At 41.8% G+C, this 23567-nt stretch overlaps 1 protein-coding gene across 4 annotated transcripts in view; it reads right to left on the reverse strand.

Annotated features, from left to right (window-relative positions):
- Positions 1–23567, reverse strand: part of Pcsk6 (proprotein convertase subtilisin/kexin type 6) — a 185759-nt gene that overhangs the window by 102668 nt on the left and 59524 nt on the right. For 3 of the 4 annotated variants that reach the window (XM_078051270.1, XM_078051268.1, XM_013356335.4), the window contains exons 3-6: positions 17986–18096; positions 17326–17469; positions 15709–15785; positions 13193–13281 (exon numbers count right to left, since the gene is read on the reverse strand). In XM_078051270.1, coding sequence (XP_077907396.1) covers positions 13193–13281; positions 15709–15785; positions 17326–17469; positions 17986–18096 — 421 coding nt within the window. The remainder of the gene's footprint in view (positions 1–13192; positions 13282–15708; positions 15786–17325; positions 17470–17985; positions 18097–23567) is intronic. The other variant, XM_078051269.1, reaches the window with a different exon arrangement.

A 23567-nucleotide genomic window follows, 5' to 3' on the forward strand; every position in this document is an offset into this window, starting at 1 on the left:
CCTCAGCAAAAGCAAGTCACTAGGCAAATCAGTGAGACCCTGTCTCTAAAATACAAAATAAGTATGGGGAGGTGGCTCAGTAGCCAAGTGCCCCTGAGTTCAAGCCCCAGTACCCTTCCCCACCCCCACCCCCCAGAAAGCACCTGAGGAGCAAGGGAAGGGGAAGTGGGAACCCTGTTGTCTCTGAAGGCACTAGCTCCTAACATTCACCAAATCCCCCGCTAAAACCTCCCAGTGCATTTTAAATCCTACTGCAGTTAAAAGTGCACTTGGAGCCTTTGAAGATTAATCTGGAGCTTAAACGGTTCTCTTAAAATGCTCACAAGCCCAAACTGCTTAATGGAAACGCTAATGAGACTGAATTCCGTGACTGAGAATTAACATAATTAACCAATTTATGAGCACAGATTAATTTAGCTGTTATGTACTTAACATTTTCATGTTTATGAAAGGAAAAACATGATTCAGTTCCCCAATCAAAATATGGAACAAAAACACCAATAGAAACTCAGCTGTTGCCGTTCACTTTTTCTTCCCAGATACACAGTAAACAGCCTGAAAAGACACATGCGCCACAGTAGGCACTTTTCTGCTTCAAAGTGTTCGCCAGGCCTGACAGGGTCCTGGTGGCCTCCAGCTGCTGGGCTCCCTTGCTGCACACTCCAAATGCTGCCTGCTCCCCTGCAGCCTCAGGGATTAGGTCCCCTGGGCTTGGAATGCTTCTCAGAAGCAGGGCATGCAGTACCAAAAATGCTGTGTGCCCCTGGCACCCCTCCTGCCCCAGGAGAATCTGAATCCTGTTAAGCAGCAGCAGAGGCAAGGAGTAGGCTCACGCTAGCAGCTTGGGAGGGGCATTTACACCTCTGGAAACACCACAGGAAGGAAGGACTTGTCCCAGGGAATTCACCTTGAAGCTCACCTTACAGGTGAGCTGTGCTGTTGCTGGGTTGATGGGGCTACAGGCAAGTCCCATAGCTGCCCACCACCCAAGTCAACCAGAAGCAGACACGTTAGGAGGGAAGGAGCATCACAGGAAGTGAGAAGAACTATGTGTAGCACCAGTCCCTTAAAATTTAATTAAAAGAAAAAAGGGCTAACAGTGGGAGAGAAAAGAAATTTAAACAAGCAGAGAGGCTGAGAAAGACAACTACTACTCTCCCTCGCTACCTGTCTATGTTATTCCCATTACCATTCATTTTGAGGCCAGGAGAAAGAAGCAAGGCCAAGTTATGTTTGGAAGGAATATGAATTCTGCTGTTCTGAGGATCAGATTCAGGTTGACTCTAAGGGCTTGATGTAGCATTTGCATCTAACAGCAGCCAGGGATTGCTGCTACTGTCATCACAATAAAAATACTAAGGAGACCAGACCAAGAAGGTGGACCAAGCATACAGCCTATCTCTCCTCTGGGCCCAAATTCCTAGAAAGAATGTTTAAAAGAAAAATCAGCAAGAGAGATATTCTAAGGAATTGTGGAAAGACAGCAAGTCAACGAGATCAGCTGAGAGACAGAGGCAGCACCTTGGTGGGAAGAGTCTTCTGCTATGGGTGAGCAATTCCAGAAGAGCTTGAAACCCCAAAGACTGATGTGCAAGGACAGGTAGGTATCGGTGTGAGAGCTGGTGGTGGCAGGTCAGCTGTCTACTCTTGCAGGTTGAGCAGTGAGCCTCAGTGGGATTTATCCAGAGGTGCATATGGCAGGACAGGGTGGTAGACCAGAGAACCAGGACAGTGTGCCAGGGTTGGGAATTGCTGGACCAGAAGGGCAGGTCCAGCAATAGTCCCTTGTCCTCTCACATCACAGGCTAAACATCAGGCTAAACAACACTCACAGCCAAATTGGGATCTGTGAGCAGAAATAAGAGTAGACAACAAAGAATTTGCAAGTATTTGAGAAAAAAACAATATCAAGAATTAAAACACACATACACACACACACACACACACACACACACACACACACACACACACACATATATATATTCAAGAGACAGAATAGAACAAGTGGGAAAATAAACACCTTGCAAAATAAGGATCATTAATATGCACAATATGACGTAGAATAATACAATAGCTGTTAAAAAATCAATAGAGGACTTCTATTTCCAGGGAGACAGCAGACCCCCCTCAGGTATGGGTGCAGGATGAAAGGGCAGCCTGGATGCACACCTTCACCTGACAAAAACCAAGTGGTGTCCCTTTTACGTTTGCTGTAGAAGCTAAAACAGAAGGTTTAAATGAGACCTAGAGTATCATAATACAAATGTACAGGTTTAAAATGAAAATCGGCCATCATCCCACAGAGGAATGTCTCAGAGGCATGGAAAAAAGACCATCAATTAATGCCAACACTGGGGAAATAAAAATGTTGGGAAAGTCTGACAGATTTTATTTATTTATTTATTTTTGTGATACTGGGGATTAAAGCTAGGGGTACTCCACCACTAAGCTACATCCCCAGCCCTTTTTATTTTGTTTTAAGACAGGGGTCTAAACTGCCCAGGCTAGCCTCAAGCTTTCCATCCTCCTGCCTCAGCCTCCAAAGTTACTGGAATTCTAGACTTGTGCTACCATGCCTAGATAATCTGACAGATCTTAAAGCAAAAATGCTTTAAGTCAGGAGAAAAAAAATGCCTAATGAGTCCTTACAAATATGCTTGACAGAGTGAAAAAACAGAAAACCTAAAAAAAAAAAAAAGAAATGGAAAATGGAACATATCAGAAAAGAAATAGAAGATATAAAGAAAAACCAAATAGAACTATTAGAATTGAAAATACAATTATCAAAATAACTAGTTCAGCTGATTCAGGGGACACACTGAAGGAAAGGTGAACTGAAGAACAGAACAGAAATCAGCAAATCTGAACAACAGAAAGAAAAGATTCTGATTTTTAAAAATGAACAGGATCTCAAGTATTATGAGACTATAATGAAGACCTAAAATTCATGTCACTGGAGTCCCAAAAGGAGATGAAGAAGAGGGAAGAGGGGAGGGATGGAAAAAATAAAGAAATAACAGCTAAAGACTGTTCAGAGTTGGTAAGAGACATAACCCTATGGATTCAGGGGGATTTCTTTCTTCTCTTGAGTTTTCTACATTATGTTTGATGCTTAAAGCAAAAATTTTAATACTGTCTGATGTGGTTCTAGAGTGTATATTTAAGAAAATTATATATATTATAAATGGGGGAGGATAATGAGCTGTAAAAAAAGATAAGGTTTCTACACCTCACCTGACCTGGTGAAATGACAAAAGGCACTCTGTATTAAGTTACATGCATATCATATATCAAGGGAAGCCACTAAAAGACCACACAGAAAGATACGGCCAAAAAAAGGAAACTATTTCCAACAATAAGAGAAGCCAAACTGGAATTCTAAAATGCATTCATATAATCTCAGGAATGCAGAGAAAGCAAAAAATAGAAGCGAAAAATACAGAAAACAAAAGATAAAATGTCAGACTTAAGCCCTAACACACCAATAATGATAGTAAACATAAATGGCCTAAATATAGTGCAATTAAAAGACATAGATTGAAAAAAAAGATGCAGATGGGCAGTGTGGATTTTTAAATATATGCTCAACTGTATGGTATCTACAGGAAACTCAGGTTGAATGTAATAATTTAGGCAGGTTGAAAGTAAAAGAATGGCAACTACTAATCAAAGGAAGGTAGGAGTAACTAAATTAATATCAGATAAAGTGAACTCCAAAGCAAAGGAAATTAGCAAAGAGAGAGACCCCTTATCAGCAACACTAGATACCAAAGACCATGAAACAATGTTTCAAAATTCTTAGCGAAGATTATTTTGAATTTAAAATTTAAATCCAGTCAACTTTGTAGGAAGAAAGTAAAGACAATTTTAGACTTCAAGGACTCAAAAACTTTTACTATTTATAAAACTATCCATCTGTATAGCAAGCACTCAAACATATCTCTTAAAGAATTAATGATTTACCAGATCATAAAAATCTAGTAAAAATTTTTTAAATCACTTAAAAGAAAGAGCTTAGAAACAATGGTGACCAAAGAAACTGGTCACTGTTACAGTTCAGCTCACGTAATTGTTGATATTTAATGTAAAACTATTAAAAATAATATGGAGCTAAAATCTTGGATGAGTTGTGAGCAAATATGAATGTGAAACAATGAATACACCATTATGTATAATTATAATGCACCAATAAAAATACGGGGGGAAAGGTCCTGAATGAAGTGAGGGGAGAGAGGAGATGATGGCAAAGATAAGTGTAGCTGTGATGAGGTTCTTGCTTTGCTCAGGAGAAGGTGATAAGTACTGGTTAATGTTAATCATAGAGAAATAGAAACTCTGTTTCAAGGTCATAGAAAAGCAGAATTCAAATGTAAAAATTTCAACCCACTTAAAGGAAGAAAAGTAAAGAAGAAAAAAGGAAACTATTTCCAACAAAAGGACGGTAAGGTTATACGTGTTTATAATGCATACATGAAATAAAAATATAAAAACGAAAGGTAATAACAGATATATATCCTAATATGTATGAAATCAGCATATGTAAGAATATATCAAATTCTCCCATTAAAGAGAATCTTCATTTGTACTTAAAAATCAATCCATCCATCCAGACACATGCTGCTTTAAAAATAAGGGTAAAAATAAGAGGATGAAATATATTACTATCAGCCAACGTATAATTGAAGTTAAAAAAAAAAAAGACACAGAAAGGATTTTTATATTGATTTATAGGTTGGTTACACCAAGAGGCATCTTTAATGCACCTTGTAACATACGTATGAAATGTACACAGGAAAAATTAAATGACATTGACAAGTCTGTAATTATTATGGAGACCAATATATCTTCTAAGAAATTGATAGGATAGACAAAAAAATAATAATAATAAAGACTCCAGAAATTGTGAGTAAGCTTGATTAAAAACTGGTGACAAATGCTGATGCCTGAAAGAACCAGGCAGGCAGGGAAATGGACTAGGAATCCAGATTCATTAACAGAGTGGACGGCAAACTGTCCTTTAAGTAGGAGCAGCTGCCATGCAGATTCAGCTAACCATTGCCATGTAGGAGTAAGGGCTGAGCATGGCCAAAGCTTTTGATTTTTTAAAGAGAAGGCCCAAATCCATGTTTTTTACATAAAATATCTTGATTTATGAATGTTCGTTCAACTTAAAAAAAAAATACCATGAGGGTCAAACAAAGCACATCTGTAGGCCGAAGGCAGCCCGTGGACGACCAGCAGCAACCTCTAATCTAATATAAGTATAGATCTTTGTACTCAAAAAGCATAGATTAAAAATGCTTTTTAAACATCCATTGCAATATGTATAAAAACCAAACATGTGTTAGGCCACAAAGAAATTCTCAATAAATTCCAAAAGGCAGAAACTACATAGAACAGTCTCTGATCTCAATGCAATAAAGTTACAAATTAGCAACAAAAGGAACACCAAAAAATTTTATGCAGTTGGGAAATTTCATAAATCACTTTGAAACAATTCCTGGTTTAAAGGGAACAATCAAAGCTGAAATTAAGAAGTTTTCAGAAATGAATAGCAAAAAAGAGCATGATACAGTTAAACCAGTGATATGTGTCAGAGGAAACGTGTGTGTAACATTTATTTATTTACTAGGATACATAAAAGCCTAAAAAGAATAAGCATTCCATTTAAGGAGCCAGGAAGAAAAAAAAATAATAAAATTTTAAAAATTGAAGGAATTGATAAACAAGGGAAAATAGAAATTCATGAAACAGAAAGCAACGAAAAGCAGTTAAAAAACAAACTAGTTCTCTGAAAGAAACATTTTTAGCAAGCCACAATTTTTCATTGATCAAAGGAAAAAGGATCAAGATCATAAATAAGATCAGGAACAATTATAACTACAAATATGGAGGGTATATTTTTAAATTATATGAATATGATCTTAAGTTTATGTGTATATTTAGAAACTAGAGAAATTGTTGTTTTTTTTTAAGGAAAATTTCATTATCAAAATTTCCCTTAGAATAAAAACCTAATAGACCTAGTTCTTTAATTAGTCAGTATATCCAGGAAGGTTGATTAAACAGTTCTACCAACATTTAAAAAACAAAAAAACAAAAAAATATAGACATAGTCAATGTCTATGATATGTGAACTATTTCAGAGCACATCAGAAGACAGAAAATTTCCTAATTCATTCCACAAGACCAATGTAACTCTGACACCCAAACTTGAGACATGTCAAAAAACAGAAACCACAGTTCACTCTGTAAATAAAATGAAAAACCATATATAAAATATTACCAATTGAATACAGCAGTGTATTAAAAGAAAATATTCATAATCATTATTCCAAGAACTTATTCCAAGAACAAAAGGAATTCCAGCGTTAGGAAATCTATTAATATGATTTACTGCAATAAACAGATTAAATACTAAAGGCAAAAAACAATATAATTATCTCAAAGACTTAAAAAAGAGCAGGTAATAAAACTCAACATCCATTCTTTATTGAACTGCTTAGAAATCTAGGAATATAGTAAAATTTTCTTAATTTGGTAAAGGCCTTCCTACATATAAGAAATCTACAGAAGATATCTACAAATTCTATAAAACTAGAAGCATTCCTGTATGCATCAAATAAATCAACAGAACCTAGAACTATCATTACTCAGTATTCATCACGAGTCCTTATATATTGAAATAAGGCATGAAAAGATATGAAAGTTACTAATACTGAAGAGGTAAATCATCATTTTATTTATAGATAGTTATTATTTATGACAATCTAGAAAAGAGACTTAAATGTAAATCAGTGGCACCAAGAGTGTTCAGTCAGGTAGCCAGAAACAAAAATCAACACACAAAAATCAAGAACTTTCCTAAATTCATTTCAATATTGACCCATTAAAATATAATCTTAAAACCAGTCAACCTAGATATAAACCTAATAAGAAGTGTGTAAGATCAATGGAGAAAGTAAGAAAACTTTTTTTAAATGGTGTAAAAGAAGACCTGAATAAATAAAAACATACCATGTTCCTGGGTGGGAAGACTCAATATTGTAAGGATGTCAATTCTCCCCCAATTAATCTATAATTTCCATGCAATCCCAATCAAAATCCCAACAGGATTATTTATGGAACTTGACAAGCAGATTCTCAAGCTCATCTGAAAGAGAAAATGTGCAAGAACAGCCAAGAAAATTTTGAAAAAGAACCATGAGAAAATTGTCCTATCAATTATCAAAAAACAAGAAAAAAATTCTTCTAAACTATAACAAATGTGTGGTATTATCAGGGCTTAAAAAGAAACAGTCTAATAAACATAAAGGAGGATCCAGTATCCATGGGGAAACTGGGATGGAATAAGGGCAGCCCATGGAGATCACTGAATATGAATTTTGGGGGAAAGTTAGACCTCTCCTTCATAGATACATATTCTATTGCATTAGGAAGCTAAAAAACAAAAACATAAAAACTTTAAGATAAACCCTTGTTCTAAAACTAAGGTGTTAGAGGAAGTAAGGGAGAATCAGTTTATCATCCTGAGCTTTTCTAAGCTAGATCCTAAACCTCGGAATCAGAAAATAAGGTGAACAAATTTGACATCATAAATTTTCTTTTTTTAAAAAAATTGAAGTATTATGTATAGCAAAGGTGCACAAATCATCCATGTGCAACACAACTTAATAAAAAGTTGAAGTTTCTCTAAAATGAAATACACTAAGGACTCCCAGTTACACAATACAGAGTATCCCCCTCTCCTCTCTGAAAACAAAGACTATAACATATGCCCCCAGAGATTCCTGAGAACACACACTTTCTCCCCATCAGAGGTGATTATCCCAATGGCAGTATGACTGGTGATGCTAGGGATGCTGGTGGTTCATAAGATATAATTTGGTCAGTTCCACTGCTTCATCTTAATTATTTTTATGTGATAAAACTTAAAAGAAATGTGATTTTTATGAAGAAAGTTTTTAAAAAATTCCACTTGTATGAATATGTACTCAAGTTTTTAGGAGGTTATCTGTGGTGATTTTAAACTATACCCATAAATTCTCTGACACTTTTCCATCCAAAAAGTGCAGCCAAGTTTCTTTCCCTTTGGGGGTATGTTAGACTCAAAGATACATTTCTAATGAACAGTATAGCTGAAGAGACAGTGAGCAACTTCTGAGACGAGGTCACAAAAGACATTGCTGTTTCCTCCTTATTTTCTGTCCTGAATCACCTGAAACAAGGGGAAGCTAGCTCCAATATCATGGAGATCCTGAATCAATGCCATGAAGAGGTGACATGGTGAGGAATCAATGCATCCTCTCAACAGGAAGGAACTGAAGCACCTAGCTAACAGCTACCTAAGTGGCACATCTTGGGAGTGGATCCTCCAGCACTTGTCCAGCCTTCAGATTACAGTCACAGCCAAAAGCTTCATTATAACTGTGTGAACAGCCCTGAGCCAGAAACATTCAGCTAAACCACTCTGTGTTAGATAACCCATGTTTGTTGTTTTAAGGAGCTATATTTTGGAAAGATTGTCATGCAGCAATGGATAACTAACACACAAATCTGTTTGGTAAAGAAATATAAACCACTAGTTTTAGTTTCAACAAGAGCAGAGTAGTTCATACCATAATGACTCTTCAAAACATAATAATTATTAGCTCTGGAGAAAATATTTGTTTTAAAAAATCATAAGGACACTGGAGAGTAATCAGATGAAGGCAAGGATTCAGTACTTGAAAGAAGGAACCATACTTGGTTATGATCTATGTTTAGATGACTTCTCCCTTGCAGGAACTTCCATTTCTCTTGGTGTCGAGAGGCTAGAACTCAACCAGGAAAGTGTCATCTTATTCACCTGAGGTGTCAGGGAATGGTTTTAGGAACTGTCAAAGAAGGTAGAGGAGAAATCACCAAAAAGGAGAGAGCTATAGAGAAAGACACATAGATTCCCCTTACCACCTGGCAGACCCTGAACTAGACATGTTTGGACAACACTCTAAAAAAGTCCAGGACGGAAACAACAGCTAAAAGGCTAAATGATCTGGGCAGATATGTCAGCTGCTATCTACTGCAGTGGAATCAATTTAGAGACTGAGTTTTGTTAAGTTAGATAAATATTTCAGGTTTTCCATTGAAATACCAAAAGGGTCAGGGCAGAGGAATAAAGACTATGTGCCTGAGCTAAGGGATTCTCCCCGAGGTAAGGGCAAATCAGAAAGAGACCAACCATTAAAAAAATGAATAACCAAGTATTTTAAATTTCAAATTTAAATGACTGCTAGAACAAAATTACACACTATTCAGGAAAAGACAACAGAATCCGAAATCTCTATAATATGGCATAAAATGTCTACTAGACAATAAAAAGTTACTACATATGTGCAGAGAAACAGGAATATGAGACCCATTCAGAGTAAAATCAATCATTAGAAACATACAACTGACCTAGATACTGGAATTAGTACATAAGACTTAACAATAACTCTTACAAACATGTTAAAAGAGTTTAAAACAAAAGACGGATATAATGAATGCAGAGATAGGGAAATCTCTGGAAAGATTTGGAAATGGTTAGGGAAAAAAAAAAAGAGCCAAATGGAATTAATGGAGAGAAAAACCATAAGAGAAAAGCGTAATATCTGAAATTAAAAAAAATCATCACATGGAATTAAGAACATATTGGATACAACAAAAGAATTAGTGAACCTGAAGATAGTGCAATAGAAATCACCTCATTAATAGCATATAAAGAAAAATGGATTTCCGAAAGTGAGCAGAGCCTCAATAACCTGTGAGGTGTACCAAGCAAACACTGTATCTGATGTCCAAAGACAGGTGAGATAAAATGAATTAAGAAATATTTGAAGAAAATGGACAAAAATGTTTTCTAAATATGATTTGGAACAAATTATCAAAAAACCACCCACTAAGAAACACAGCAAAACCCCAAGCTGGAATAAGGTGAAGAAAGTTATTTAAAATGACATTATAGTCACAGGCAGAGCATGGATAGAAATTCTATAAAAGCAGCCAGAGGAACAAAACATATTACATAAAGGGAAACAGTGATAAGGATTACAACTGACTCATCAATGGATATCAGGAAACCAGGGAATAACATGGTTACAGTGTGGAAAGAAAAGCACTCCGTGTGCAGCAAAATGAAGACGCAGACACTTTCTCACCAGCTGGGGGGACAAACTTCAAATATGTTAAAAGAAATCCTTCAGAATGAAGAAAAACGGGAACAAGATGAAAATCTGAAGCTAGAGAAAGCAAAGAAGAGAATGGTATATGGGTAGGAAACTATATTTCTTTTCAGCCAACTGAGTGTTTAAAGGAAGAAGAACAGCAATGCACTGTGGGTGTCTAACATGGGAAATGAAAAATATGACAGTAACAGCACAGAGGATGAGAGTGTGTGTGAACTGGAACAACGTGCTTTGGAGTCACACATTATATGTAAGTAGTGTGCCATTAATTCCAGATAGTCTGGGATAAATCAGGATGCACATGATCTCCTGAGCAGCAGCTGGAAAAACATAAATAAGGATCTAAAGACATCTCAGAAAGATTCCTTGCTATGTGCCAACACACTAAAGGCAGGAGGAGGCTTTCCCATGATGGGTGCTCAAAGGTTTCTGCCCAGGGGTGACTTTAAGGGAGTGGCAGGAGGATAGGGTGGTTGCCTCTGTGGAGGCTGAAGCTGTGTACAGAAACTTTGGAGCCTGGTAGTCACAGGTTCCTTGGATCAAGGGCAGCCTCAATTCCACACATGTCTTCGCATAGTCCAGCCACACTTCCTGTCCCCTGTCTCTGTATAGTACCCTCCCTCCCAGCTCCATGTGGCAGACCCCACTGTTTCCTTAGCCTTCTGTCCATTTGCAACCAAATTCTTCCACAGTGCTCAAGCCACGCCCCAGGTCTTCACTGAGGGCTTGCCCTGCAGCCCCTAGGGCCCCATGTCTGCCCCTCTCATTTCAATGGTTGGCCCTGTACTGGTTTCCATGTTGGTACTGTGCATCCCAAAGACACGCTAAGCTCCTGGAGGTCCCAAATTGTGTCTGTCATCTCCATCTTCTCTCCTTCAGTGGCAAAGCCATAATTATACATGTGTCATGTGCTTAAAGGTATTCCATCTATTAATTTAAAAATATTCCTGTTCTTAAGCCCTGCAAGTGGAGGCACTCTTTCTCTAGAATCCGCAAAAATTATGTTTACAATTTTGCAGTGAGTGTCAAGGTAGGAAATAATAACAAGCTATATTAACTGTGCATCTTCTGTGGAAGATGCTGTATATACATTGTTCCCCATGACTCCTCCTTACAATCTTACCTACCTGCGTGACCCCAGAGAGTCCTCTAAGTCAGCATTCTCAAATTGCCATTTGTAGACCAATCCTGTGATTATCTTGTTATAATGCACATTCTGGCTGACAGATCTGGTATGGAGCAAAGATTCTGTGTTTCTAACAGAGCCCAGATGATGTCCAGGCTGCCAATCTAGGGACTTTGAAGGGCAAGGCTCAAAAAACTCCAAAGGTGGGGTTGAAGCAAAACAAATCACTTCCATTTTCTCTGTGAGAATTTCAGCGGGAGGGAGAGAGGAGTTCAGGGGCTCCCTGCAGACTGAGCCCTGAGGCAGTGCTGGTGCACTTGACAGCTGATTTCATCCTCACAACAAACCTGGAGAGGCAGCTGCATCACCACAATCCCTCCACCCAGTGAAGAAACAGGCTCAAAGACGTTATATAAGCTGTCGAAGGACACACAGCCATTAAATAGTGGGAATGGGCTTGCTGCCCAGGTCAGCATGACTCTACAACCCAGGGGAGACTTCTCAGTGGTCTTTCGTCATCGTCAAAGGCTCCAGAGAGAACTATACTCTCAGTATAAAATAACTATCATAAAATTGGGAGGCCGGTTGCTAAGTCTCTTCATTTATTCTTCAGAATACATCCTTTGGGGGTTAATTCTGTCATGAAGTGATAATCCCAGAGAGGCAGAGAATCTTTATTAAGTAAAAGCTGGGGACCACATTTTGGAAACTCAAGGACTAGGTCATCCAGGAAACCCCTGGCCCAACTTCCCTACCTTGTGTTGCTCGTATGTGGAACTGAGGAGGCTACAGCTGTCCCTAAAAAGGCATAGTGGCAGCCATCGAAATGAGCAAGTGCACCTTCCAACAGAGGTGGACAGGCCTCCCAGGTGAGGCCAGCAGTCTCAAGCCTGCCTGGCACCCCTGTCCTCTGCCTCCACCTGCTCAGTGATTAGTGGGCACTTAGTGGGCACTTCAGGACACTTGGCAACTGAATTGCCACACTGTTGGACTCTAGTGGGGCATAGAAGGACATGTTAACCTTTGCTCCAAGGCCCCATCCTAAAAAGGGGCACTTGACTTACTATGTGAGAAGCCAAAATACAAAGGCAGATGCACCTGGGGTCAGGTAGAGGAAAAGTGGACCCCAGGGAACAAGATGGGGCTGGAGGGGTGGGGATTCTCTTCACCAAGATCAGTGAGCATGAAACGGTTTATGCCACAGGTGGACTGAGCCAATGGAAAGCCAGGGACAGGCTGGGAAGGGAAGGAATCATGTAAGCCTAGGTCCAAACAAGAAGACTGGACATGTCCAGGGGAAACTATGACAAATGTCTTTTGGCTATAGTCAAGGGACAGGAGCAGGTGCTGGGAGGGGGAAGCATGGGGTCATGGGTGCTGGGAGCAGGTTTCCTAGACTCTGACCTGGGGGAGGCATCCCAGAACTGACAACCTATGAGCAAATGCTTCATAGAAGTGGCCAGGATGCTTGAATGGGAGTGTGGAACAGGGAAAGACTAAGTCTATCTGGGAAGTGAAGGGAGCCACCAAAGGCCTGGGAGCACCCAATGTAGGCTTTCAGAAGGGGTGGTCTGATGGCGGAAGGTGAGCCAGCGACCAGGCTAGTGGGACCACAGTAGAGAAAGAGGGCAGCCTTCTGGTGGAACCTGGGATGGCTTTTCAGTAAAACAGTGAGCCATTTCTCTGTCCCAAGGTCCCAACCACTCTGCGGGCTGCCTGGGCCATGGCGCAGCTGGTACTGCTGCTTCTACCCCAGGGTCCTGACATGCCCAGGGCCAAAGGAGCGAAGCTGCCAAGCCTGCAGACAGGGAGCTCTCCAGGGGGACCCCTCCGCCCTGGGGCTGCACGCTCCCAGCCTTACCTCCTATTTTTGCGTTGTACGCTATGCCCACGATGCAGTAAGAGTTGTTGGCCGAGGCAGCAACTTCCCCTGCGCAACGGGTGCCGTGTCTGAAGTAAAGGAAAAAAACAAAGTGAGGCCCCAGCCCAGCCATTGTTAATGAATTCCACACACTGCTCAGTTCTCCTGCAACAGGCCAGTTGTCCCTGTGCCAAGGGATGCTAGTGAAGCCCATTTTCTGCATCCCCTGTCCACTACACCACACCAGGGGGGAGGTCCCTGGAGGAAACAGCCAGCAGACTTTGCCCAGCCCTTCCTGCTACCACACATGGCGAGCATTTGCTCACAGGTTGTCTCTTCTGGGATGCCTCCCCCAGGTCAGAGTCTAGGAAACCTGCTCCCAGTACTCATGACCCCATGCTTCCCCCTCCCAGCACCTCTGTGTTTCCTGTGACTAACACCAAGGCACTTGGCACACACAGGTCCAGTGTTAACACCTGCCTGCCTGGTGGGATGAAAGGAAGGACGAACAGGCACTTGTTTGTCCCCTGTCACCTACAACACTATGCTCATCCTGGACAGCCCTCCCACCATTTCTGTGGCCATTTAGCAGGAACTGAGGAAGAATACTCCAAATTGAACACTCAATAGCAGCAGGAAGGACAATGAAGAAATTACCAGAAAAACAAATTGCTTTACTTTGTAATGACCCCATTCTCCATTGTGCCACATTGGGTCAGTTCCCCCAGCAGAGGCCAAAATATGGGTGACTCCGAACAACACATCTTTGAGAAGAGTACACAGGGGATGAGAATCATTGATTCAAATTTAAAACCGCCTTTAAAAATGGCCCTGGGTCTGCATGCCAGCCTTTGCAAGGGACTCATCTGTCCTTCTCTGGAACTCTCACTGCCCCCATGGCCACGGCCACTTAAGGGGTCACATAGCTCAATGGCTGAAGCTGGGATTCAATCCCGCCCTTCAAGGGTCACTGCATGGGATATGGATCATGCCTTCCTGTTCCCCGATGTGTGACCAGGAAACAGGCCCGTTTGCCCCAGGTGTCCTCACTGCTGGGCCGGAAGGGCACCTTGGGACATGAGTCAGGGAAAGCAGCCCTGGTGGCTGGGCCTCTGAAGCCTGTAGTGCAAAACAGAGCAGCCCGGCCAAGTCTCCCTGCACAGTGCTGTGTGGTCATCAGGGTTTTTGTTCTTTTGTTTTAAAATGGGGTCTTACTATGTTTTCCAGGCTGGTCTTGAACTCCAGGGCTCAAGAGGTCCTCCCACCTCTGCTTGTTGAATAGTGGGGTCTACAGAATAGTACCACTGTGCCAGGTGTGGGCCCTGGGGTTTGAACCTTGAAATCAGTCAACTGCAAGCTCACATACCTTTGCTATAGTGTAGATTCTGAAAGTCCCCCAAAGGCCCATGTATAAAGGCTTGGTCCTCAGCATGGTGCCTGGGAAGTACTGTGAACTTCAGGAGCAGGGGCCTTGTGAAAGAAGCCTAGGTAATTGGGGGCACATCCCTGCAGAGGACTGTGGGACCCTATTTCCTCCTTCTTTCCCCTTTTGCTTCCTGGTTCATGAGGTGAATGGTTCTGCTCCTGCCATGATGTGCTGCCTCAACACAGGCTCAAAGCAATGGAGCCATTTAATCATGAACTTGAACCTCCAAAACTATGGGCCAACTTCACTTTTTCTTTAGAAACTGGTTATCTCAGGTATTTTATTCTAGTGATGGAAAGCTAATGAACACAACCCTGGTGAGGGGACACACCTGAGAAAGCACAGCAGGGAAAGAAGAAAGGGCCTTTATTATTTTCCTCTAAATACTTTTGAAGAATGGTAAGAACTCAGGGCATAGGGCATGCTGACAAGGAAGGACAGTCAGCACAGCAAATGAACTCCCGGCACAACTGCAGGGCTGATCCCCCCAAGAGATCAGGAGATCTGTGCAATGTAGACAGTCCCTGTGGCTTCCTGTGCATTCTTCAGCCACTGTCTCCTCACCCCCAACAGCTATGTGAAGTGGGTATGTCATCTCCATGGAAAAGCCTTGAAGGCATTACGACACAGTGTCTCACCAGGTCCTTTAATGTACACAATGCCACACAGCCAGGGAGTAGTTGAGCTGGGATCTGAACTCAGGTTTGTCCAGCATTGCTCGTGCCCTCCCACCTTGCTCAAAAGGTCAAAGATGGAGTCACAAAAGTTCAGACAGGTGACTCATGTGCTCCGGTAGACCAGATTGATATGTAACAGTTACGGAGACCATTAGACTCTAGGGGTAATTCTTCTAAAATGAGTGTGGAATGCATTGCTAGCTGAGTAACACAGGTGACACCCCTAAAGAAAGAAGCTAACTCCACAGAAGTCACTTGTGCCCAAGGGGCTGTGCCAGGCCTGGATTCTGACTCCTGGGTCAGCCCCTCAACAGTGCCCAGGCAGCTGGAGCGACACCTAAGCCCTCCACCTCTTCAGGGGCAACCACAATAGCAAAAAGAACAGAGAAGCAAGGGGAGACAAAGGGACGCACTTATTTTCATTGCTGGCATCATAGCGTGGAGATGGGTCATAATCGTTCCCGTTGACATCATAGCTTGCGTAGGAATCCTAGGAATTAAATCTTAGTGAGTGGAGAGCAATGGCATAAAATATTACAGTATCCTTGAAAATTATTTTTATGCCTGTCTTGGAAAATAAAGCTAAATGGTTTCTCTCTTATATTATTTATAATTATATTATTATAAGTTATAATAATATAAATTATGTGATATTGATACATATGTGATGGTAAAATATACCTAACATTAAATTTATCGTTTTAACCATTTTAAGTGTATGGTTCAGTGGTAGTAAGTACATTCACATGACTGTGCAACCATCTCCACCATCATTCTCCAGAACTTTCCTTCTTCCCAAACTGAACTCAGTCACTCAACACTGCCTCTCCGTTCCTCCCTCCTCAGCCCCTGGCAACTATCACTTTGCTTCCCACCTCTGTGAATTTGGCAACTCTACATTCTTCACCTAAGTGGAATCAAACAGCGTTTGTCTTTTTGTGATGGGCTTATTTCACTCAGCATGTTGTCCTCAAATTTCAACAGGGTTGACACATGTATCGGACTTTCCTTAACTTTAATACATACGTGTAATAGTAGTAGCCGTATAATTTGGATCCTCTTTTGAAAACATATCACAAAAGCTTTCCAGTATTACTGACAGACTTCAAAACTCAATTAGAAAGGCTATACAATTATCTACTAAGTGGATATAGTATGTTTTATTTAATCACTGTTAGATGCCCAGTTTTCTTATAGTATTTAATGTTTTTATTGCATTTATTATGTGCCAGGCTTTCTTGTTGACATATATGAACTCATTTCATCTTTATAATAACCCTATAAGATAATCCTCTTATTAACCCCATTTTATAGACAGTGAGGCTGAGGCACAGAGAAGTTAAACAACTTGGACAAGATCTCAGCTGGTAAGTCACAGAGCCAGGATTGGAACCCAGGCTGTCTGGGTCCAGAGCCCATGATTTTAGGTTCTCTCTCTCTCTCTCTCTCTCTCTCTCTCTCTCTCTCTCTGTCTCTCTCTCTCTCTGTCTCTCTTTTTTTTTTTTTGTACTAGAGACTGAATCCAGGACCTTGCACATGCTAGGCAAGCACTCTACCACTGAGCTACACTCTCAGCTCTTTATATTTTATTTTGAGACAGGGTCTTACTAAGTCATCTAGGCTGGCCTCAAATTTGTGACCCTTCTGAGTTGTTGAGATTATAGGCAGGCACCACCACACCTGGCTCAAAGCCCATGTTTAAACATGGTCTATGTAGCTACTCTCCATATGATGAACACCTCTATGTAGGTGTTTCTCAGTTCTTTAGTCTCCACTCCTAGAAATATGTGTGACTCCTCAGACATGTAGGTAAATCACTTTGAAATACCTTCTCTGGCCAGGACAGTGGTAGGGGGCAGGATGGTTATTTACCCAGTGCTCCTCAGCACAGTGGGGTTTTTAAAATTTATTTTTGCCTAATTCAATGGGAACTAAGGATGAAAATCAATTTGTTGTTTTTTAAATTTTGCATTTATTTAAGGATGACCGTGGTTGAACATCTTGGCACTCAGTTCCAAGGCGTGACTTACATAATTTGGAGCCAGGTCTGGGTGATTTCTCTCTATGCCATCATCAAGGATGGTGACCACCACATTCTTTCCTGTGTAGCCCCGCTTCCACGCCGCCTGGACGTTCATTTCTGACCGGCAGCGGCTGTTCTTGTCGCCACAATGCTGTATGCACAGAAGACACAAAGCCCCCGACGTGGACACTCCCGACGCACAACGGACATACCGTGTAGACCAGCAGAGAGGTGATTACGCTTGTAACAAGTAACAGGAAACAGCAGCCCCTGCCTTAGGCAGGTGAGACACTCTTCCTCCCACCTAGACCCAGGAAGAATAAAGGTGGGAGTTCCCCTGGCTTTTTCTGCACCTGATGATTATCATTTTCCTCAGGCATCACCTCCCAGAAGAGGCTCTGTCCAGGGCAAGTCTTCACCATGGTTGTTAGACCTGCACCCTGCATCAAATCACTTCTCTATTCACTTCCACATACTTAAAGAGGAAAAAAAAAACCACAAAACACTGAGAGCGCTACCCTTTAGAGCAGGGGCTTTACACACAAAATGAAGTGTGTCTCATTGATGTCGTCCTGGGAATTTAGCTTAGTTGGGGGAAATTAACCCATGCCAGAAACCCAGCTGGCAATGCAAACGTGCTGGGCCGAGAAGCCCACGCCCTACTCACCATGTACCACATGTTGGACCAAATGGGGTCATTGAAATAAAGGGCCTGAGGGTCGCTTCGCACCTGTCTCTTCACCCTGCGTTTCACTTCTTGCTGTTGGAGCCATTTCACCTGCCAAGAAAAAAACAATTACTCTTCATTTTAAAAACAAGTTCCTGATTTTATGTAGCCTCTATAAGTGCCCTAGGTTTCCTTTCACAAGAATTGTTATCATAGTAGATGTTTGGGAGATGTTGACTTCAAGGTGACTGCATTTGGAAAATGACAACTTGTTTGTTATACGTGTAGGGGAAAATAATAATGCACTGATATATTCTGAAGTTACTCTACTTAAAAAAAAAATGGACTTTGTGAAGTTGCCAAAAAATTGACAAGTGACTTGCTCCAAATAAAAAGGAAATACATGTATGGGAGAGGAATGAGTGGAGAGAGAAAATAAATTGTTTGGTCAAACTGTTATCAGAAATTGATTTACAGTGAGGACATGAATAATTAAATTATGATAATTCATACATTAGAATTTTTGGCAGCCGCTACTGGAAACATGGTATCAGAACATGTACAAAGCAAAATCTAGAAAAGGATACAGCAAAATGTTACTAGCAGCAATTCCTGGGTGGTTAAATTATTGCTAATTTTAAATTTCTGTGTTGCTTTTGGGATTTTTTAGAAATTTCTTTTAATTGGTATGATTTGCCTTTGTGATCAAGAGAAAAACGTTTGAAAAGTGATTTATGTTATTTAAGATGATCCCTGAGGGCTGGGATTATAGTTCAGTGGTGGAGCACTTGCCTGGCACGTGTGAGGCACTGGGTTTGATCCTCAGCACCTCATAAAAATAAATAAAATAAAGGTATGTATACATCTGCAACTAAAAACAAATTAAAAGAAAGATGATCCCTGGATCCAGAGCCAGCTTCCCTAGATTCAAAACTCAGCTCCACACTCACCTGATGTGAGACTCAGCACATGTAGCTACCCTCCTTGGCCTCAGTTTGTTCATCTACAGAATGGGGACCACCATGCATTGTCATGAGGGCTAGAATATCAACAGTGTGTATTAAGCATTCAGTCCACTGCCTGGCACAACTATTACTATCATTATATATGCGCATGTTCTTTTCAAGCTGGAGAAATCTAACCATTTTTAATAAGGGACATTGGGGAAAGAATTAATGGAAGTATTTTCTTTGGTCTTGCTGTAGTGGTCCCACCTAATTCAGTAATGCTGGAAGCTGGGGCTTAGTCCAGTGCTAGGGCCCAAGACTAGCAGCATGAGGATGAGGATGGGCACCCAGAGCCTGCTCTCAAAGAGTCTGTGCCATCTTCTGGGACTCTTGCCAAGCAGATAAGAGAATATGGTGTGACTCTGAACAGGGCAGGCTGCCTGGAACAGTTGGGGTGTGTGTGTGGCGGGGGTGGGGGCAGGGCAGTAGAATGTGGAGAAAGATAGAAGGAGGAACAGGGGGCTCAAGGTGATTTGGAGGCCACTAGCCCAAGACTGGGGACTCCAGGCTGCTCCTGGAAGCTTGACCAGCTATCATAGTAAAGTGATACTTAAGGCCAAGAGGCAGGAATAAGGGTGACCTCAGGCCTGGGGCAATAGTTCCTCTCTTCTCTTATCCTTAGCTTCCTAGTGTCCTGAGGGTAGAGGGCAGAATACCCCCATATGCAGCCTCACAATTTGGGGTGGAGGATTCATCCTTGGGGACAAGACAAAGTGCTTAGAAAGAAGTATCGCCACCCATGTGATTGTCTAATAAAACACCCATAGACTGGTTCCTTAGAAACACTGCACAGAGAGCTCAAAAATCAATTTTGGGTTAGACACTAAAAGGGCCTCAGCAATAAGTCCTAGATAATTTATAATTACCACTGATAGATACTCCTACAGAAAATAAAACTATAAAATGAGATATTTTGTTCATAATGCCCACTGATGGCATTTTTCAACCTCCCCATATATTACTCCTGAACTGGAATGCTTTTACCTGGTGTAAAGTACTGAGGGTGATATTTCATAATTTGCTAAACATCCTGTTAGAAAACACGGCAGAATGTAGATTCCTCACAGCTCCAAGCTCCCTGGGATGTTCCCATCCCTGCTGCCAGGCTGAGCCCTGGATTCACTACTCGCCCTAATGCCACTCAGCACCTTCCGACGGCTGTGCCCACCAAAGTGTAACGGTTGTCAGAGAAGGAGGTGAACTCTACTGTTCCAAACACAAGTGGGCAACTCTCCTAGAACCAGGTGATGTGGGAAGGCATATTTGCCAGAAGTCATAAAATTGTTGCTCTGTGGGATGAGAGGGCTTGGGCATCTGAGCCCCTTACTGTTGCTGGGCTCTGGTAAGAACCCCATGCTGACATATAGTTCTGATGGTGGGCTATGAACGCACAGGGTCCAGGACACCGTTTGGGGCTCTCCCAAAGGCACAATCTCAGCCCTCTCCAACTCTCTGTTAAAAAGCCTGCTCACTATAAGTCTCTGATCACAGCCACGGTAGTGCCAGACTGATGGAACTGAGTATGATAGATTATCTGCCAGCTTTGGGGGCGGCAGAGACAGAGAGGCGAACTTAGCCAGTGGCACCTGACCTTCCTCTCGGCTCTAATCACTGCCTTGCTCTTCACCTATCCTTGGGAATCCACTGAATCCCTGATCTTCCTCCCTTCCCACCCCCAAAGAATAAACCATTTTCCAGTTTCACTGTCCCTGACTTCTCTGCACAACCGACAAAGACGCACTGCATTTCCCCATGTATCTGGCACCCAGGTTCTGGGGTAGATAATGTGAATTCACCTGGTTCCCATCTCAGATGCTAAAGCTCTGCTTCAGATGCCCCTCAGGTTGGAGCTACCTGGCCACTCTGAAAAGGCCAGAGGTGTGGCAATGACCCAACCAAGCAACTGAAACTTGAACTCTCCCATCAAACAGAGTCATCAACTGTCCAAGCTAAAGGGGTATGCTTGCACTTTCAACCACGTTCAAGGCCTTTCATTGTGTACGTGGTGGTAACATTTCAAATAAAGGATTACACCATCGCAGGTCTCTGAGCATGTGTCACTCATGGGATTGATTCTTCCATACAATCTGTGAGCAAATGGTCAGGTGGGAGGAGAAGAGGCTGGGAGACTCCACTCTGGGACTACTTTATCTTATGCATGCCATTATCTGTGTTAGGAAAAGTAACATGGATTTAAAGAATTCTCCTCCTCCTGAGAGGGCTGGTACCAATGGGAGGTCAGAACCAGTGTGCTTCCACTCTCCCTTTCACTGCAGCTTCAGGTGTGGCCTGTTCACCAGATGCTTCAAAATGTCTACACAGTACTCAGGCTTTCTTCTGTGTAAAATATATGGGAAGAGACACAACTTGGAAAATGAATCCTAAACCCAAGCAAGCCTTAAAATGAGGGATCCTGGACCCTCATCTCTGACAGGATGGATTTGAGGTTGCTATTGCTTGGAATTGCTCCTGGAAACCCCAGGAATTGAAGATTTGGTCTGCAGCCCAAGGTGCTATTAGGAAGTAGCAGAACCTTTAGGAGAGGGGCCTAGGAATTCAGGGCAATTGGGGAATTCCCTTTTGGGGATATTGGGGATATATATTGGGACCCTGGCCTCTTCCTGCCTCTCTCAACGCTTCCTGGTGGCCATGAGGTCAAAGATGTCTTCCATGCACTCCTGCTATGATGTACTGTGCTGCATCAGGCCCCAAACAACAAGGTCAAGCGACTGATGACACCGCTGAAACCATGAGCCAAAATAAACCTTTCCTAGTTTTAAGTTGATTTATCTCAGGTATTTGTCACAATGACAGAAAACTGACTAGCACAGGGGTGATCTGGTTATCCTCAGCTGCTCCCCCCAAAGCCCCACCTGAATAGGATCTGTATTTTGTTCACCAATGTGTTTGAGTACTGGGTAATACATGGGATTCAACAGGAGACCACTAAAGTTTCCTGAAGGAAGATGTGAAGTTATACTTTAGATTTTAAATATAGTACAACTACAAATAGACTTGACTTCTGAGTTGAAAATGTGATCAGGTCTTAATGACTACTGGATAGCATTTGTGCATGTGTGTGTGTGTTGAGGGGGGGGAATCAACTAAAAGTGATTTGGGGCAAAGTAAGGTTGGTTTGCCAAATGTCATTTCCAGCCCAAACATAAGTCCTATCTGTTTACAAGCCTTGATTTCTTTGAAGTCATATTTTGAAGATGGAACATTATTCTGACCCTTTTCCGTTTATCAACTTTCTGTTTGTATGTTTCCTGCTAAACATGCAGCATATTTATCCTAGAAATGTCTTTGCTCTGAGAAAGGGAATTCTAGACATAAAGAACACTTCACAATCTTCTCAAGATCCCAAGGACAGCAACACGGCATATGTATGAGTGTGTGGGGATCAGACCCAGGGCCTCGCACATGCCAGGCAAGCACTCTATTACTGAGCTTCAGCCCCAGCCCTTCACTTTCTTTGGTAATATATGCACTTTCTTCTTAGAAGTTAAGTTAAAATTATGCATCTTTCAAATGTTCTGTAGATAATTTGAAGTAAAATTTCAGATACTCATAAAGAGCCAACATAAATAAGAGCAGAGGCCAGGAGGAACCTTGTCTGCATCCTGGTAAATGACCTAAAGATATCAAGGATCATCAGTGCTTCAGTCTTAGCTGTGTCCTCTTTCCTGGGGGCCATGGGCACTCTGCCAGATCAGAAGCCCACCTGATATGTCAGTCCTGCATGTAATAAGCCCAAAAGGGCATATCTTGAAACTTCCTCCCATGAAACAACATTACCACAGAAAGCATCAAATCTGCTGTGCTCTACCCAAAGCTACCATGTGAAAACCCGATGTAGCTCAGTGGGAAAGCACTTGCTTAGCATGTACAAGGTCCTGGGTTCAATCCCCAAATAAAAGCCCATGTGCCTTCAAGCTCTTTCCTGCTCAGAGGGGACTTTCTATGGCTCCAGAGGACCCAGGAAGTTCTTGGAAGTTGGAGATTCTTTTTTAAAAAAATTTTTTTTTAGTTGTAGATAGACACAATACCTTTATTTATTTTTACATGGAGCTGAGGATCAAACCCAGTACCTCACGTGTGCTAGGCGAGCGCTCTACCACTGAGTCACAACCCCAGCCCAGAAGTTGGAGATTCTTAAAAAGGGGGCCCAGAGTCTCTGTTCTGGATGCAGCTAAGGTGACAGATGGCATTTGCAGAGATCCTTCCCCCCAGGGGTCCCATACAATACCAATGGGGAGGGGTACTTTTGAATCAAGCTGCTACACTTCCTTTAAAATGAACTCCAGCTGGGCCTCATGAGAGTTTTGCACAGGGTTTGTGCTCCATGCCCAGCTGTATCCAGAACAAGGGAGACAGCTCCTTCCAGCTCTCTTTTCTCTTTTTCCGGTAGCTTCATTAAAGTGAAGAATACTTTATTCTGTAACTGTGAAGGGACAAGGGGAATCCAGTCCTGACCACACCCCAGGGCCAATCTGTGGAGGAAGCTAGAGGCCTTACCCACAGCAGAGTATTTATTTTCTAGGAGAATCCTAGCCACTTACCTTTCTCTGTGAG

This window comes from Ictidomys tridecemlineatus, chromosome 5 (genome assembly GCF_052094955.1).
Source record: "Ictidomys tridecemlineatus isolate mIctTri1 chromosome 5, mIctTri1.hap1, whole genome shotgun sequence".
Classification (NCBI taxonomy): domain Eukaryota; kingdom Metazoa; phylum Chordata; class Mammalia; order Rodentia; family Sciuridae; genus Ictidomys; species Ictidomys tridecemlineatus.